At 40.7% G+C, this 16,849-nt stretch overlaps 1 protein-coding gene across 2 annotated transcripts in view; it reads right to left on the minus strand.

Annotated features, from left to right (window-relative positions):
• ZDHHC15 (zDHHC palmitoyltransferase 15) overlaps window positions 1–16,183 on the minus strand; it is a 174,296-nt gene extending 158,113 nt beyond the window's left edge. For both annotated transcript variants that reach the window (XR_012781146.1, XM_075539114.1), the window contains exon 1: window positions 15,842–16,183. Coding sequence is in view for 1 of the 2 variants with exons in the window: in XM_075539114.1 (XP_075395229.1) it covers window positions 15,842–15,977 (136 nt within the window). In the remaining variant the exon portion in view is untranslated. The remainder of the gene's footprint in view (window positions 1–15,841) is intronic.
• Window positions 16,184–16,849: the final 666 nt, after the last annotated feature.

Here is a 16,849-nt window from a genome sequence, read left to right on the forward strand (position 1 = left end):
GCCTTTTTATCCCTGTACAAGTGCCAAATGAGCACAATCAAGTATTCTGCAATTCGCATTCTTCTCACAGTTTATTTTGGTCCACATAAGTCAAGGTTGAACTGACAACTAGTTCTTTTTGGTACAGAGATACTGTGTGTTCTTTGCACCTTCTCTTGCTGCTTCCTGAATCATTCGATATTTTGTCTACAGAATATTTCAAAATTACAATTTGATGCTTGAATTTTCCTTCAGTTTTTTCCGGTTAGATACACTGAGTATATTCTTCTCTTTTGGTTTTCTAATTCTAGATATTTGTACATTTTGTTATAATAGCTGGCCTTGCCTTCTCAAGCTGCCCATTGAAAATTTCTCTTCAGCTCGTTGACTTCATCCTTTCCTCCATTTGATTTAGCTCCTCTACATATAAAAGCAGGTTTCTGAGTCTCCTCTGACATCCTCTTTGATATTTTCTTTTCTATTTTCCTGTCTTTTTAATGACCTTTTGTTTTTCCATTAATTATGTTCGTGGTGTCCTCCCACAGCTCATGAGGTCTTCAGTCATTCATGTTCAATGTGTCATATCTCTTCTTGAGATGTTCAAAAATTCAGGTGGGATAGATTCAAGGTCATATCTTGGCTCCTGTGGACTTGTTTTTGTTTTCGTCATCTTTATTCTGAACTTACATATGAAAAATGGATGGTCTGTTCAATAGTCAACCCCTGGCCTGGTTTTAGCTGTTGATATTGAGCTTCTCCTTCATGTCTTCTCACAGGTATAGTTAATTTGATTTCTGTGTATTCCATCTACAGAAGTCCATGTGTATAGCTGCCTTTTGTGTTGTTGGGGAAAAAAAAGGTATTTTCTATGAACAAGTCATTAGGTTTTACAATATTCTACCATGCAATTTCCACCTTCATTTTATCACAAAGTTCATATTTTCCAACTACTGATACTTCCTCTGTTTCCAATTTTTACAATCCAGTTGTCAATAATTGTTAATAAATCTTGATTGCATGGTTGACCAATTATAATGACTTAAGTCACTGGTAGAGTTCTTCTATTTCTTTCTCCCTAGCTTTTGGTGTTGGTGCATAAATTTGAGTCATAGTTGTGGTCTTTGGATTTCAGATAGCATTGTACTACATGATAGATTTAGCAAGATCCTTTCTGACAATGAATGTCATGCCATTCCTCTTTATTGTGTTATCCCCGGCATCATAAATCATATGAATTCCTGATTCAAATGGCCAATATCAGTCTATTTCAACTCACTGATGCCTAGGATATCGATCTTCATGTGCTTCATTTTATTTTTGCCCATTTCTGATTTTCTAAAACTCATACTTAGCACATTCCGAATTCCAAGATTTTTTTCTTTTCTTTTTTTTTTACATTTTATTGGGGATTCTTATAGCTCTTATCACAATCCATACATACATCCATTGTGTCAAGCACATTTGTACATTTGTTGCCATCATTTTCAAACTTTTTTTTCTACTTGAGCCCTTGATATCAGCGCATTTTCCCCCTTACCTCATGAATCCTTGATACTTTATAACTTCCCCGACCCCATGTCTTACACCAACCGCTATAACCCTTTACCCACTTTTCTGTTGTCCATCACGCTAGGGAGGGGCTATATGTATATCACGGTGATTGGTTCCCCCTTTCTACCCCCACTTTCCCCTTATCCTCTTGGTATCTCTATTCTCATTATTGGCCGTGACTGGGTTATGTGTCCTAGATTCCCTGTGTTTCCAGCTCTTATCTGTACCCGCATACATGCTCTGGCATAGTCAGATTTGTAAGGCAGAATTGAGGTCATGATAGTGGGGGGAGGAAGCATTAAAGAACTACAGGAAAGTTGTATGTTTCATCGGTACTATACTGTACCCAGACTGACTCATCTCTTCCTTTTGACCCTTCAGTGGGGAAATGTCCAATTGTCTACAGATGGGCTTTGGGTCTCTACTCCATGACCCCCCTCATTCACATTGATATCATTTTTTTGTTCTGGGCCTTTGATGCCTGATACCTGATCCCATCTAAACCTCATGATCACAAAGGCTAGTGTGCTTCTTGCATGTGGGCTTTGTTGTTTCTGAGCTAGGTGGCTGCTTGTTTATCTTGAAGGCTTTAAGACCCGAGACACTATATCTTTTGATACCCGGGCATCATTAGCTTTCTTCACCATATTGCTTATGCACCCATTTTGTCTTCAGCGATTGTGTCGGGAAGGTGAGCATCATAGAATGTCAAATTGTTTTAACACAGTTTTCGTGCAATGAGGGAATACTTGAGTGGAGGCCTAATGTCCATCTGCTACCTTAATACTTAACATATAAATATAGGAACAAAGATCTATTTTCCTATCACTTTAAATATATATTTACATATGTACATGCCTGTATTTAGATCTCTATAAATGTCCTTTTCTTCCTAGTTCTTCCCTCTATTTCCTTTTACTTTTCTCTTGTCCTACTATCACATTCGGCCTTCATTGGGTTTCAGTAATTCTTCTAGGTTACATTGCCCTTGATCAAGCCCCACCAGGTATCCTACGCTCTTCTCCCAATTGATTTTAGATCACTTGCTGTTCCCTTGCCCCTGGGTTGGTTGACACCCTCCTTCCTTTCCCCCGTCTCCCCCGTCTCCCGTGTCCCCCTAGAACTGCTGGTCCCTTTATTCTCCTCAGGATTGTTTGTCCAGCCTATCTTATCTAAATAGATATTCAGAAACAATAATAAGCACAAAAATAAGACAAAGCCAAACAAAACAACAAAAAAAGACAAAACAAAAACCAAAATAACAACAACCAAAAAACCACAATGACAAAAAAGGAAAAGCCTATAAATAATTCCAGGTCTGTTTGTTGCCCTTTAGGAGTGTTTTCCAGTCGAGTTGGATGGGGTGCCACACTGTGGCCCCAAAGTCTATTTTTGGTATTCTCTGGGGACTTTATTACTTTGTTCCCCTTGGTGCTCTGTTGCATGCCCTTAGTGTTTTGCCCCAGTGCGATGGGGTCAGATCGGTTGCAATTCCCACACTGTGTCTCCAGTGTTGACCCCCATAGTGCTTTGGTTCAGTGAGGGACGTGTTGTGGTGGGGATGGCTCTATGGCCCTCTCTATGCATTGGCTGCGCTGAACAGGAATATTGTCTTTGGAGCTTGGTGCGCCAGGATATGTTCCATCATGAGATAATTTTTTTCAGATGTTTTTGCTTTACTTTCTGAGTTGTGCCTCATCAGCAAATGACGATTACGAAGGCTCCATACCCATAAGCTTACCGGACTCACATCACCCTGGTTGACTCCCCTCTAAAAAATTATCTCCTCTTCAGTCACATTTTGATTGCTCTCAGACCTGAGGGGCCCATCTGATAACAGTATCTCTAGTGGTGTTCTGCTTCGTTCATTCAGGATTCAATATTTGAAAATGCTTAAAAGCTATCTATGCTTAAGGTTTTCAGCAACTTCTTCCTCAGAAGTGTGGAGCCGTGTCCTTCTTCATGGTCTTCATTGCTCTTTGTCTGGAGGCTCCACTGACACCTGTTCACTTTGGGTGACACTGCTGGCACTTGAAATGCCAGTGACAAAGTTTCCAGCATCACAGCCACACACAAGCCACCACAGTACAACAAATTGACAGACAAGTGGGGGTATTTCCCTATAAGTGGATGGATTTGTACTGGAGCTTTCTTCTTTGTTCCATTGGTCTATGAAATTATCATTGTGCTACTATTAGGCTATATTGAATACTGTGGCTGTGTAATAAATTTTGAAGATACATATATTGAGAGACTACACTTCAATTCATAATAGATGCCTTGGTTTTGGATTTTCTGTGCCCTACTGAGGATTTGTATAGGTGAATGGGGCTAGTCAGATGAGAAAATACTATCCTGGGAGGTCAATATCAACCTGCCTCAGGAGGCATGATTTAATCTCTCCTGAAGGAGTGGCCAATAAAGTCCAGAACTTTAGAGAACTTCCTGGTTGGTAAAAAGAGGATGATGTACTCTCTTTAAGACACAGAAACTCTGGATTGGGGATTCCCCCAGGCTTCACAATATGTGCCTGTCTTATCATGACCCTGTTTTGTATGATTTTACTATAATAAATGGATAATCATAAGTAAGAGAGGGAACCCCCCCAAGACTGGTATTTTCCCCCAAAGCTATGTATCTACATTTTTTTACAAAACAACCTTATCACCTCCAAAGTACTCTCCATTACACTGAGTACATTTCTCAAACCCGCAAGTCCATCCTTGAAAACATTTTTCAAACTCATCTGTAGGGATGTCTGACAGCACTTTCCTCGTTTTTTTTCTTCACCTCTTCTATGTAGTCAAATCACTGTCCTTTCATGTCCCTCTTCATTCACAGAAACAAAAAGAAGTTGCAGAGTGAAGTCAGGTGCATGGGGCAAGAGAGACATGCTGTATTTTGCCAAAACACTAGAACAATGAGATGATTACATGAGCAAGTACATTGTCATGGTGGCAAAACCAGTCCCCCAGCTGCCACAAATCAGGTCTTTTTAGTCACAGACTGTTATGCAATCTTTTTCGAACTCTAAATAGAATTTGATTAACAGTCTGACCTGGTGGAATAAACTACAAATGCACTATCCCCCTCACATGAAAATAATTACCATTGTCTTGATCTTTGATTTCACTTGATGAGCTTTTTTGGGGTGAGGTGACGGTGGCATCTTCCACTGGCTTAACTGATGTGTGCATTCAGAGCCTTTTTTATTTTGTTTAGTTTTTAAACTCTTGTACTTTATGGGGGGCTCATACACCTCTTATCACAATCCATGCATCTATCCATTGTGTCAAGCACATTTGTACATTTGTTGTCATCATCATTTTCAAAACATTTTCTTTCTACTTGAACCCTTGGTATCACCTTCTCATTTCCCCCTTCCTCCATCCCTCATGGACCCTTGGTAATTTATAAATTAGTATTATTTTTCATATCTTCCACTGACCTATGTCTCCCTTCAACCACTTTTCTGTTGTCCATCCCCCTGGGAGGGGGTTATATATCAATCATTGTGATCTGTTTCCCCTTTATCCCCTGACCGTCCCCTTACCCTCCTGGTATGGCTACTCTCAATATTGTTCTTGAGGGATTTATTGGTCCTGGATTCCTGTGTTTCCAGCTCTTATCTGTATCAGTGTACATGCTCGGGCATAGCCAGATTTGTAAGGTAGAATTGGGGTCATGATAGTAGGTGGGGGAAGCATTAAAGAACTAGAGGAAAGTTGTATGTTTCCTCAGTGCTATACTGCACATTGACTGGCTCATCTCCTCCCCGCAACCCTTTTATAAGGAGATGTCCAATTGTCTACAGATGGGTTTTGGGTCTCCACTCTACCCTCATTAACAATGATATAATTTTTGTTCTGGGTCTTTGATGCCTGATACCTGATCCTATCAACACCTCATGCTCACATAGGCTGGTGTACTTCTTCCATGTGGACTTTGTTGCTTCTCAGCTAGATGACTGTGGGTTTATCATCAAGCCATGGTGCCCGGCTAGCAAAATATATAGCATCTGGGGTCCTAAAGGTATACGGAGTCTTAAGAAAAGCACCATGTCTGGTCACTAATAATGATCTTAGAAAAAGTCTGGATCACTTCGAAGCTATTATTTCAAAGAACAGCGTGTTTCTACCCGACACTCTTTTTCCTGGTCAGTCAGAACCCGTGGCACAAATTTCTCAACAACCCTTCTCATTGCCAAATCTTCCATTAAAATTCATTGAACCTAGATCTAAGATAGGCTAGATAATTTCCCCATCTCTTCAATGAATTGCTGTCAGTATTTAAGCACAAGTGCACAAATTTTGTTCACATTTTTATCAATTTGGGAAGCAGGCAGACTTCCAGGACAAGGTTTGTCATCAATTGACATTTTGCCATTTATGAAATGTGAAAACCACTCATACACTTGAGTTTTTCCCATAGCACTGTCCTTGTAAGCTGTGTTTAACATCCCAATAGTGTCTGGGACAATCTTCCCAAGCAGGAAACAAAATTTCACAGCTGCACACTGTTCTCTTAAATTAGTCATCACAAAAAATATGAGGTTCAAGTGAAACTGCTTTTATGAAAATATTCACTGTGACCAGAGAGAACCTTCCCAGATGACGCCACTGGGAGCACTATCTCAGAGCAAGTTATTCCATGCTTGCCTAGTGGGGAAAATGCAAACTACAAAAGCTGTGCTCTGCCCAGCACATTTCAGAGGTTTTTTGGGGGGAGTAACCCCTCGTATAGTGCTTTCCCTATATTTTGTGAATTTGGGGGGTGAATGATAAAAATCAAAGGTAAAGGGGGATCAGTAAGTGAACATGAGGGTGTTATGTGGACCTCCAATATTGTGGATGGCATATGCTTATATGACTGTCTAAAGCAGCAGTTCTCAACCTGTGGGTCGCAACCCCTTTGGGGGGTTCAAACTACCCTTTCACAGGGGTTGCCTAATTCATAACAGCAGCAAAATTGCAGTTATGAAGTAGCAATTAAAATAATTTTATGGTTGGGGGTGGTCACTAGAACATGAGGAACTATATTAAAGGGTCGCGGCATTAACAAGATTGAGAACCACTAGTCTAAAGGATAGTGTCCTTTAAACCTGTGAGATAGGACCTTGCTCCAAGTCACTACCATTAAAAATGTAGAATTTGTCTGCTAATTAGGAGAGTGGTGGCAGTTATGATTGAGAAGTGAAGAAGTGGGAATTAGATCAATCTCTACATTTTGGGCATTCTTGGTAATTCTTATTGAGAAATAAACCCACACATATATGGTCACCTGATTTTCAATAAGGGTGCCAATTCCATTCAATGGAGAAACAATTGTCTTCAACAATTGGTGTTGTTGAACACCAACTGGATATCCATATGCAAAAGAATGGGGTTGGACCATTACCTAACAACATATAAAATATGTAACAAATTTAAAATTAAATAACGATTAGAAGAAAAAAACATATGGGTAAGTCTTCATGACTTTTTATTTGGCAATGGATTTATAACTATGATACCAAAAGCACAAGCAACAAAAGAAAAGTAAATTAATCAATTGAGAACCATCAAAATTATAACCACCCTGAGAAAGCGACAGTGCCTAAGACAGAAATTCATGAAAAACTAGACAAAGTGCACAAGACTGTACCAGATTTCAATTTGTTAATTTGGATTTAGAATTCATTTTGGTAGTGAAAATATTACTGGCTTCAGCATGATTTAGGAAACAACAAGCCCACATGGAAGAAGCACACCAGCCTGTGCAAACATGAGGTGTCGACCGGGACTGGGTAACAGGCATCAGAAGATCAAAAACAAGCAAACAAATAATTCATATTGTTGAGAATGAGGGGTATCGGAGCAGATACCCAAAGCCCATCTGCAGACAATGGGACATGCCCTCACAGAGGGGTCACAGGGATGGGATGAGTCAATCAGGGTGCAGTAAAGCACTGATGAAACACACAATATTCCTCTGGTTCCTTGAGGTTTCCTCACCTAACCCCACTATCATGAGCCCAGTACTGCCTTTCACTGTGGGCTAGATTGAAGCATGTACACAGATACAGGTAAGGCATAAAAGCTCACAAAATACAGAATCTAGGAGCAGGAATGGGAGTAGTGATACCAGGAGGGTACAGGGAAGGTGTGGGGAGGATGGGAGGAAGAGGGAATCGATCCCAATGATCAACACATAACCACACCCTTCCCCCTGGGGGACAAACAACAGAAACCATCGGGAAAGAAAGACAGTGGTAGGTGTAAGTTATGAAGATAATATTTTATAATTTATCAAGGGGCCACGAGGGTGGAGGGGATGGGGGAAGAGGAGCTGACACCTAGGGATCGAGAGAAAGTAAATGTCTAGAAAATAATGATGGCAACACATGTACAAATGTGATTCCAACAATTGATGTATGGATTGTTACAAGAGCTGTAAGAACCATCAATAAAAATGTTTAAGAAATGATGATGGCAACTTAAGTACAAATATACTTGATACAATTGATGCATGAAATCTTATAAGAGCCAACGATAAAATTATTTTAAAAGACAATATAGCATCTGGGGTCTTAGAGGCTTGAAATTAAACAAGTGACCATGTAGCAGGGAAGCAACAAAGCCCACATGGAAGAACCACACCAGCCTGTGTGATCATGAGGTGTCGACGGGAACTTATACCAGAAGTTCAAAAACAAGCAATCAAATTGCTGTGAAGGAGCATAGACAAAGTGGAGACCCAAAAGCCACCTATAAGATAATTGTACAGTTTCTCATAGAAGGGCCACATAGACGGGATGATATATCCAGGGTGCAGTGTAGCACTGGTGAAACACATAACTCTCCTCTAGTTCTTTAATATTTCCTCCCCTTACTGTTTTGGTCTTAGTTATACCTCATTAATCTTGTTAAACCTGTTGATGGTTATTTGTATAATTAAGATACATGAAATCCAAGAGAGATAAACCCTTCAGAAATAGTAACGGGGGTAATAATTCCCTGAGGGTACAGGAAGGGGGGGGTCCAACCAACCACAAGGATGACTGTATAACCCCACTCGACGGGAACGAATTATAGGTGAACGGATATATTGGATGGTGTAAGATACAGCAATAATAATAATAATAGTAATATATTAAGGGATCCTGTGGGGTAAGGTGGGGGAGGGCAGGTATGAAGGGGAGCTTATATCAAAGAGTTCAAGAAGAAAGAAAATGTTTTGATACTTATGGTGGCAGTAATTTTATAATTATACTTGGTTGAATTGAAATATAGAGTGTTTTAATATCTGTAAGAGCTCCCAATAAAATGATTTTTTAAAAAGACAGAAAAGGTGAAGTATCTAGGATATGCATATAAACAATTAAAACTCAATTATTGTAGTTTATCTTAGATGTGTTAAGTCATTGGGGTGATCATCTTGAATTGTTTGTTATATTTTTTTTCTATTTTTTGGTATATGAAACCCAGGAATGATGAAATTACCTGGACGGCAAATTGAATAAGGGTTTCTGAGAGGTACAGTGGTCTGGGTCAGGGTTAAAAGGAGCTTATGTCAAAAAGTTCAGGAAGGAAAAAAATGTTTTCAAAATGATTGGTTGTTAGAGAAATGCAAATCAAAAATACAATGATATACTATTTTATACCCACTTTGATGGTAGGAATAATAATGGACTCAAAGCCCATCTGTAGACAATTGGTCATCCCTTTACAGTAGGGTCATGGGGAGGAGACAAGCCAGTCAGGGTGCAGTACAGCACCAATGAAACATACAACATTCCTCTAGCTCTTTGATGCTTCCTACCCCCACCCCCAACTATCATGACCCCCAATTCTACCTTACAAATCTGGCTAGACCAGAGCATGTACATGGGTACAGATAAGAGCTGGAAACACAGGGAATCCAGGACAGATAAACCCCTCACAACCAATATTGAGAATAGCCATACCAGGAGGGAAGATGGAGGTAGAAAGGGAGAACCAATCACAATGATATACATATAACCCACTCCCAGGGTGCTGGACAACAGAAAAGTGGGTGAAGGAAGACATAGGTCAGTGGAAGACATGAAAAAATAACCATAATTTATAAATTATCAAGGGTTCATGAGGGAGTGTGGGATAAGGAGGGGAAAAATGAGAAGCTGATACCAACAGCTCAAGTAGAAAGAAAATGTTTTGAAAATGATGATAGCAACAAATGTACAAATGTGCTTGACCCAGTGGATGGATGTATGGATTGTGATAAGGGTTGTACGAGCCCCCAATAAAATTATTTTTAAAAATAATCATAATAAACATAAAATTAAGTGTTGGAGACAATATGGAGAAATTGGAAGTCTAATAGATTGCTGGTGAGAATGTAAAATGGTCCAGCTCCTGTGGAAAATATGTGGGTGGTTCCTTATAAAGTTAAACCTAGAATTATTACAGGTTCTAACAATCCCCTCCCTACTCCCAAAGAACTGAAAACAGATATTTAAACAAATACTTGAACACCTATGCTTACCGATGGACTTTTCAGAAGTGCAAAAAAGAGGAAACAACCCAAATGTTTATCAACTAATGGGTGGATAAACAAAATGTGGCAAATCCGTACAAAGGAATATTATTCAATGTTATAACATGGATGTGATTGAGAACATTATGATAACTAGTGAAAAATAGCAACAGAATGCAGACTGCATGGTCCATCATATGAAATATATAAAATGAGTAAATCTGCCAGACAGAACAGAAAAAACTCTTGCCAAGACTGGGGGAGTAGGGAGGGAGAATAAGAAATGATTACTTAGTGGGTATGAAATTTCTTTTGAGAATGAAGAAAATGGCTGGGGCTTACATAGATGTATGAAATGTCAACACCTTCAAGTAGTTTGATTTATGCTATTTGAGTTTTCCCCCAATTTAAAAAATTGAAAATTATTTCTTTCTTTTCTATGACTTCAACCCTCTTATTCTAAACCAAACAGAACCCTTTGATTCATTAGAAATAGTGATACCAATGGACTAAATAGCTCTTAAAATATGTTGTGGAAAAGGATGCATGCCTGTCATGCATATATTATTTAAATCTCACAAAATGCTTTGCATATAGTAGGGGCTAAGAATGGGGACATTCATCTGTTTTAATCTTAGTCTCCAGGACTAGGTGAGTTAGGGCGGGAGAATGGGTAATTACTACGTAATAGGTATGAAATTTATTTTAGGGGTGATGGAACTTCAAATCCACAGGACATTTTGTAGGTAAAATATGAGGTTTGCTGCTTCAGATAAGATTTATAGCCTCAGAAACACTGTCAGAATCCACTTGTTGGCGGTGGATTTTTGTTTTCTTTTTGTTTGGGGGAGTGGTAAGGAAGTATTTCTGGTTGGAATAAGCAACTCCGTAATCAAGGACCATTTGAGGCAACTGAGGTGGAGAGTGATAGGAACCTTGAAATAGTCTACTAGCTAGAGATACAATCCAAATCCAGAGACACAAATCCCACTTTTGTATTAGCTCTAATTTGACATCAGGGAGAAGGCATCTGGTGTTATTCCTAGAAAGACATTAGTTTCTTAATATCACTTTAACATCATATTGAAACGCAATCCTTTTAATTTGGTTGTAAAGGAAAAGCTGTGGCCTTCAGTATCTTAAATTCCAATTGTATCTCCTCTATTTACTACATATGCAACTTTAAATGTTCATTTAGCCTTTCTGAAATCCAACCAAAAGATTGTAAAATGAGGATGATAAGATGGAGTGGTAGATCCAGAACTGGAAGTCAAGACTTCTATTCTCCTGATTTTAAAATAATAGAAAATGACAAAAAATATTCTTAAAAATATGCCAAGGACAAATAAAATACATTTGCAAGCTGCATTTGGTCTGTGAGTCAATAGTTCTTCCATCAGTATCAGTTGAGAGTATGCAGGGACTTAAGATAGTGCAATGATTAAGAGTATGAACTGTGGAGCCAGGCTACTTAGGATGTTAACCTAATATAACCATTTAGCTCTGTGGCCTTAGGCAAATTACTTAATATGTTTTTATTTCAGTTTACTCATCTGTGAAAGGGGCATAATAATACAACATATTTCATAAGGTTGTTATAAGAAGTACGTCGTGCATGCGCGTGCCGCGCGCGCTTGTGTGTGTGGTCACTTAAAAACAGTGTCTGGCACCCAGAGCAATATCATACCCAATGTAAATGGGAAGGGGGTGTGTGGAGTGGAGACTCAGGGCCCATCTATGGACGGTTGGACGTCCCCTAACAGAGGGGTCACAGGGAAGAGATGAGCCAGTCAGGGTGCAGTATAGCACCGATGAAACATGCAACTTTCCTCTAGTTCTTAATGCTTCCTTCTCCCACTATCATGACCTCAATGTTGCCTTATAACCGGATTAGATCAGAGCATACACACTGCTACAGATAAGAGCCCGAAACATGGGGAATCCGGGATAGATAAACCCCTCAGGGCCAACAAGGAGAGTAGAGATACCAGGAGGATGAGGGAAAGAAAGGGTGAATCAATTGCAAGGATTGACATATAACCCCCTCCCAGAGGGACAAACAACAGAAAAGTGAGTGAAGGATGACAGAGGATGATGTAAAATATGAAAATAATAATTTATAGCTTATCAAGAATTCATGAGGGAGGGGGAAATGAGGAGCTGATAGCAAGGGCTCAAGTAGAAAGAAAATGCTTTGAACATGATGATGGCAGCATATGTGCAAATGTGTTTGACACAACGCATGGATGTATGGATTGTGATAAATGTAAGAGCCCCCCAGTAAAAGTATTAAAAAAAACCAAACAGTGTCTGGCATGTAACCAGCAAATATGTCAAATAAAATCTAAAATATAAGCTTGAAACTTCCCTTCAGCTATAAATATTACATTATTCAATAAGAACTATAGAAAGTCAACTATTTTCACTGATCATAAAGTGGTCTTTACCTCAGTTTGCTCATTTGCACCTTAGTTTACACATTTGCACAATGGGAATAATAATGGTACCAGCTTTTTATGGTTACTGTAAGAACTCAATGAGTTAATATAGAGAGAGTTAGTATATCTAAAGTACTTAAAACATTGCCTGTCACTGAATCAGTATGATATGAGTATTACAAGGAATAATTATTCATTTAAAAAAGGGATTCTTGGCAAAACTCTTAAGAATGTGCCATCAAACTATAAACTATTTTAATAGTGGTTACAATATAGCACTGATTCTAGAAACAAAGTCTATAACACAGTAATAAAATTGAACATTTGATTCTTCAAACAATCACTCAAAAGAGCAAAAGTGGTAAAGTTTAAAAATGGAAAAACTTCCCAATCATTCGAAAGCTTGGAGATTTAGTGAACCTCAAAACCAGATTAATATTTTAATATGCCTAAATTCATATTTTTGAAAACAACTAATTGAGTTAATGTTTAAAATATCTTTCTGTATTTCCCATAATATTTCTAAAGAAGAGGCAAGAAAAAAATCAAATTCTAAGTTGGTGGGAAGAAAATTCTTTTTTGGAAGAGTGAGTTTATCTCACGCCGCCTTTGTTAAATTGTAATCTCCCTAGAGCAAACAAAGAGAAGGAAGTTGTAAGTGGATTCAGGTCTTGGGGTAGAGAAAGTTGTACCCCATCCATAATTTGTAAGGTTAAAGGAGCCTGATCTGACAAATAAAGGAGTCATGAAAGGAATCGGACAAGTAAAAGTACTAGTGTGAGCAGATCCATGCTGGACTCCCACAGTGGAATTCTAATGCTGAAATGACAATAAATACTAGTAGAATATTCAGTGGGAGGAGATGGGGATTCTTTAATATGATAGAACAAGGGTAAGATAAGAAAAAATAGGAATCTTAGGTGAAAAGATGGGACTCAATATATAAACATCTTTGGGATTCAATGAGAGTACTCTAAAGCTATAAGTGATAAGGGCCAAGGTCTAGAGGAAATTCAAATGGGTAAAAATGGTGTAAGGTCTTGAAATTCTTGTCAAGAAAAAAATATGGAATTCTGAGTTTGAAAGAACAAGATATACTGGGCAAGCCATTTCATGAACTCAGAAGGAATGATGTGCTTCTCAGTGTGGCAGGACAGGAGACAAGAAGAACCCCCAAATTTATGAAAGCGGTGGCTTTAAAAGACAGAATAAGAAAACCCTCTCGGGAAGGGTTGGAAATAACATTAGAAACCTCAGTGGGCAGGGATGGGGTTCCCTAGTTTAAAATGCTAGTGGACAAGTGTAATCCAATAGGAAAAGGAGATGAAAGAATATTTTAGAACCCCAAAGGAAAGAGATGGGGAAATGTGGGGCCAAAAGAAGAAGAGGCCTGTAGAAGGTGAGAATGAGAATAACAGATTAGCAGGGCCATTTGGAGAGATGTGGGAGAGATTGTTGGAAACCACATAGAACGATGTTAAGGACAGAGTTGTTTTTCCTCACAATATTCTTATACCTATGGTTATATCTCCACTTAACGGAGCGGAAGATATATGCTTCGTGATTGCCAAAAAAAAAAACAACCCATGACTAGAAAGTGAAAAGAAGCAAGGAATTTCCCTCCAAGCAGACACAGAGAGACAAAGCTTTCCCCTAGAGCTGGAGCCCTGGATTCGGACTTGTCTCCTAAACTGGGAAAATACATTTGCTGAGTAAGGTCACGTTCTTGTATTCTGTTACAGCAGCACTAGATAACGAACACGGTAACAGAGAGTGGGGTACTACTCTAATAAATACCTAAAGTGTGCAGGTGTGAGAGTGGTTTTAGAATTGAGTAATGGATGGAGGTGTGAAGACTTTTATGGTGCCTAATAGTAAAAGTAAGAGTCCTGGCGGTATAGTGGGTTAGGCCTTAGAATGGTAGCCACTAAGTCAGTGTTTCAAACTCACCAGTTGCGTTGTGGGAGAAAGATGAGGTTTTCTGCTCCTGTAAAGATTTACAGCCTCAGAAAGCCTAAGGAACAATTCTACTCTGCCTTATAGGATCTCTATGAGTCGGAATCCACTCAATGGCAGTGGGTGAGTAGTATAAGAACCTAGGTAGCCTTGAAAAACTCCTGGATTGGGATTTATAAATTCCTAAACTGTGACAAAATAACTTTTTGTTTGTTAAAGCCACCTACTAGTGGCATACCTGTAATAGCGGCACTAGGCAACTAAAACAGAAGGCATAGGCAAGTCCTAGTGTGAGAAGACCACGAACAAGTACAGACCAGAGTGTGACAAAAGCAGGGCCACTAGTATGAGGTACAGGCTGCAAATGGGAACAAGTGTGCGTTCTTCCACTAGTGAGGTAGGTGGCTATAGGAAACTCAAGTATGGATTAAGCAGGGGCTCTAGTGTGAGAGAACAGGATGCATTACAGGACTCCCACCCAACTGGAGAAGATGAGAAATGGTGAAGCCCACAGATAAAGAGAACGGAGGACATATCATTGTATAAAAAGATAGCATCCCAGTGGGCTAGGACAGGGTGTACTGTGGGGTCCCAAGTGGGAGATGTGACACTCCAGTAGGCTAAACAATAGAATGCTAGCCATAAGGTGGGCAGTTCAAACCCACCAGGTACTCTACTTGAGAAAGATGAGGTTGACCACTCCCATAAAGATTTACAGTCTCAGAAAACCCTAAGGAGCAGTTCTACTGGGTGCTGTAGAATTAGTAGGAGTCTGAATTGATTTGCTGGGTGAGCTATAGGAGGGCATTGGGGACCCTAGTGGCATAGTGGTTAAAGCTGTGAACCATGGGATTAGAACCTACTGGTCATTCCGCAGGAGACAGATGGGATACTTTGCTTCCATGGAAATACTGTGGGGGGTGCGAGGGTAGCTCTGCTCTGCCTTGTAGGGTAGCCATGAGTCAGAATCCACCTGACGACAGCAGTGGGTTTTGTTTTGTTTTGGTGGTGTAGGCGGGGTTGGCAAAATGGTGGTGCAGTGGTGAGATTCCTAGTGGTAGAGGGAATTTAAGGACAAGGGCTATGTTGTTTCTTCTGCTGGGCAGGGTGGAGGACCCCAGTATGCTTAAATGTTTGTTGGAGAAAAGGGAGGGGGTCCCTAGTGGGTAAAGTCAGAAAATGATTGTGGGCAGAGCCACGAAATACTGTAAGAAACCCTAGGTGGGAGGCGACGGCAACATGGTGGGACCCCAAGGGGAAGACGCAGAAAATATTGTGGGAGGCCCGAGGTGAAATAGGGACTTGGAGCTCTCCAGAGAGCGAAGGGAAAACAGCAGCATGGGGGCTAAGAACGCAAGGAGACGCCAGTGTGGAGGGTAGGGAGTACAATTGGCCCGCCTTAGGTGCCCAGTCCCACTTACCCAAGCAGAGCTCAAAGACGTAGGCATAGTAGGACCAGAGCACGACAAGGACGATAACGAGCACTGGCACCCAAGACAGGACCCGGCGGCAGCACCGCAGTCCCCCGGACAGAGCCATCTTCCAGCTCCGTCGCATCTTCGGCTCGAAGATCGATGGAGCAGGCCTGGCGCTGGGTCGGAACGGCCCCAGCGGCGGCCCCGAGGCGGCGAGGCGCGCTGTGCGGCGCTCCACTGCCTGGCCTGGCAGGGACTTCCTACCACGCCAGTACCACCCGCGGTGCGCAAGCCAGCGCGCCCCTTGCTGGAAAGCAGAGGGTTGAAAGGTAGAAACGGTCTTCTGGAAAGCCAAGATGGTCAGTAAAGCTGTAAAGGCCTGGCGCTGCTGGGAGTGCAGCCCCTCCCCCTTCCGCCCCCTCCCCCTGTTAGCTACAATGCTGGATGCCAAGGCCCCCCATTTGCGCTTACTCTTATCTCCGCGCCCATCTCGGCCTCGGACTGGGTCTTGCTCTCTGGCACACACCCTCCCTGTCTCTCTCTCTCTCTCTCTCTCTCTCACACACACACACACACACACACACACACACACACACACACACACGAATCAACAAACAAATAGTGCGAGTTATAGTATCTCAAGACAAAGTTGCCATCCAGCCTGGTGCTCCTACTTGCCAATATGCCTAACACAGGGCTGCCACCACTGCAGTGCAAGCCTGGTGATATGGAGTTCCCTCCTTCCCTCTCGCTCTCTCCCTTCTGAGTTAGCCTAGTTCATTTTCAGAATAATAAATGCATTGCTACAGAGGAACTGGTGACAGAGGCACTGATGATTTGAGGGGTTCGCGAAAACAACAAAGATGCTGACATTTAAGCTACGCATGAATAACCAGTAGGAGTTAGCCAATTACTTATATAAACCCCAAAGGGAGGATCTGCCTGATAGCATATTTCTCATTGGACATTTTACACCTAGTTTCTATCCAGACATTGGTAGCTCAGGACAAGCTA

This window comes from Tenrec ecaudatus, chromosome X (genome assembly GCF_050624435.1).
Source record: "Tenrec ecaudatus isolate mTenEca1 chromosome X, mTenEca1.hap1, whole genome shotgun sequence".
Classification (NCBI taxonomy): Eukaryota; Metazoa; Chordata; class Mammalia; order Afrosoricida; family Tenrecidae; genus Tenrec; species Tenrec ecaudatus.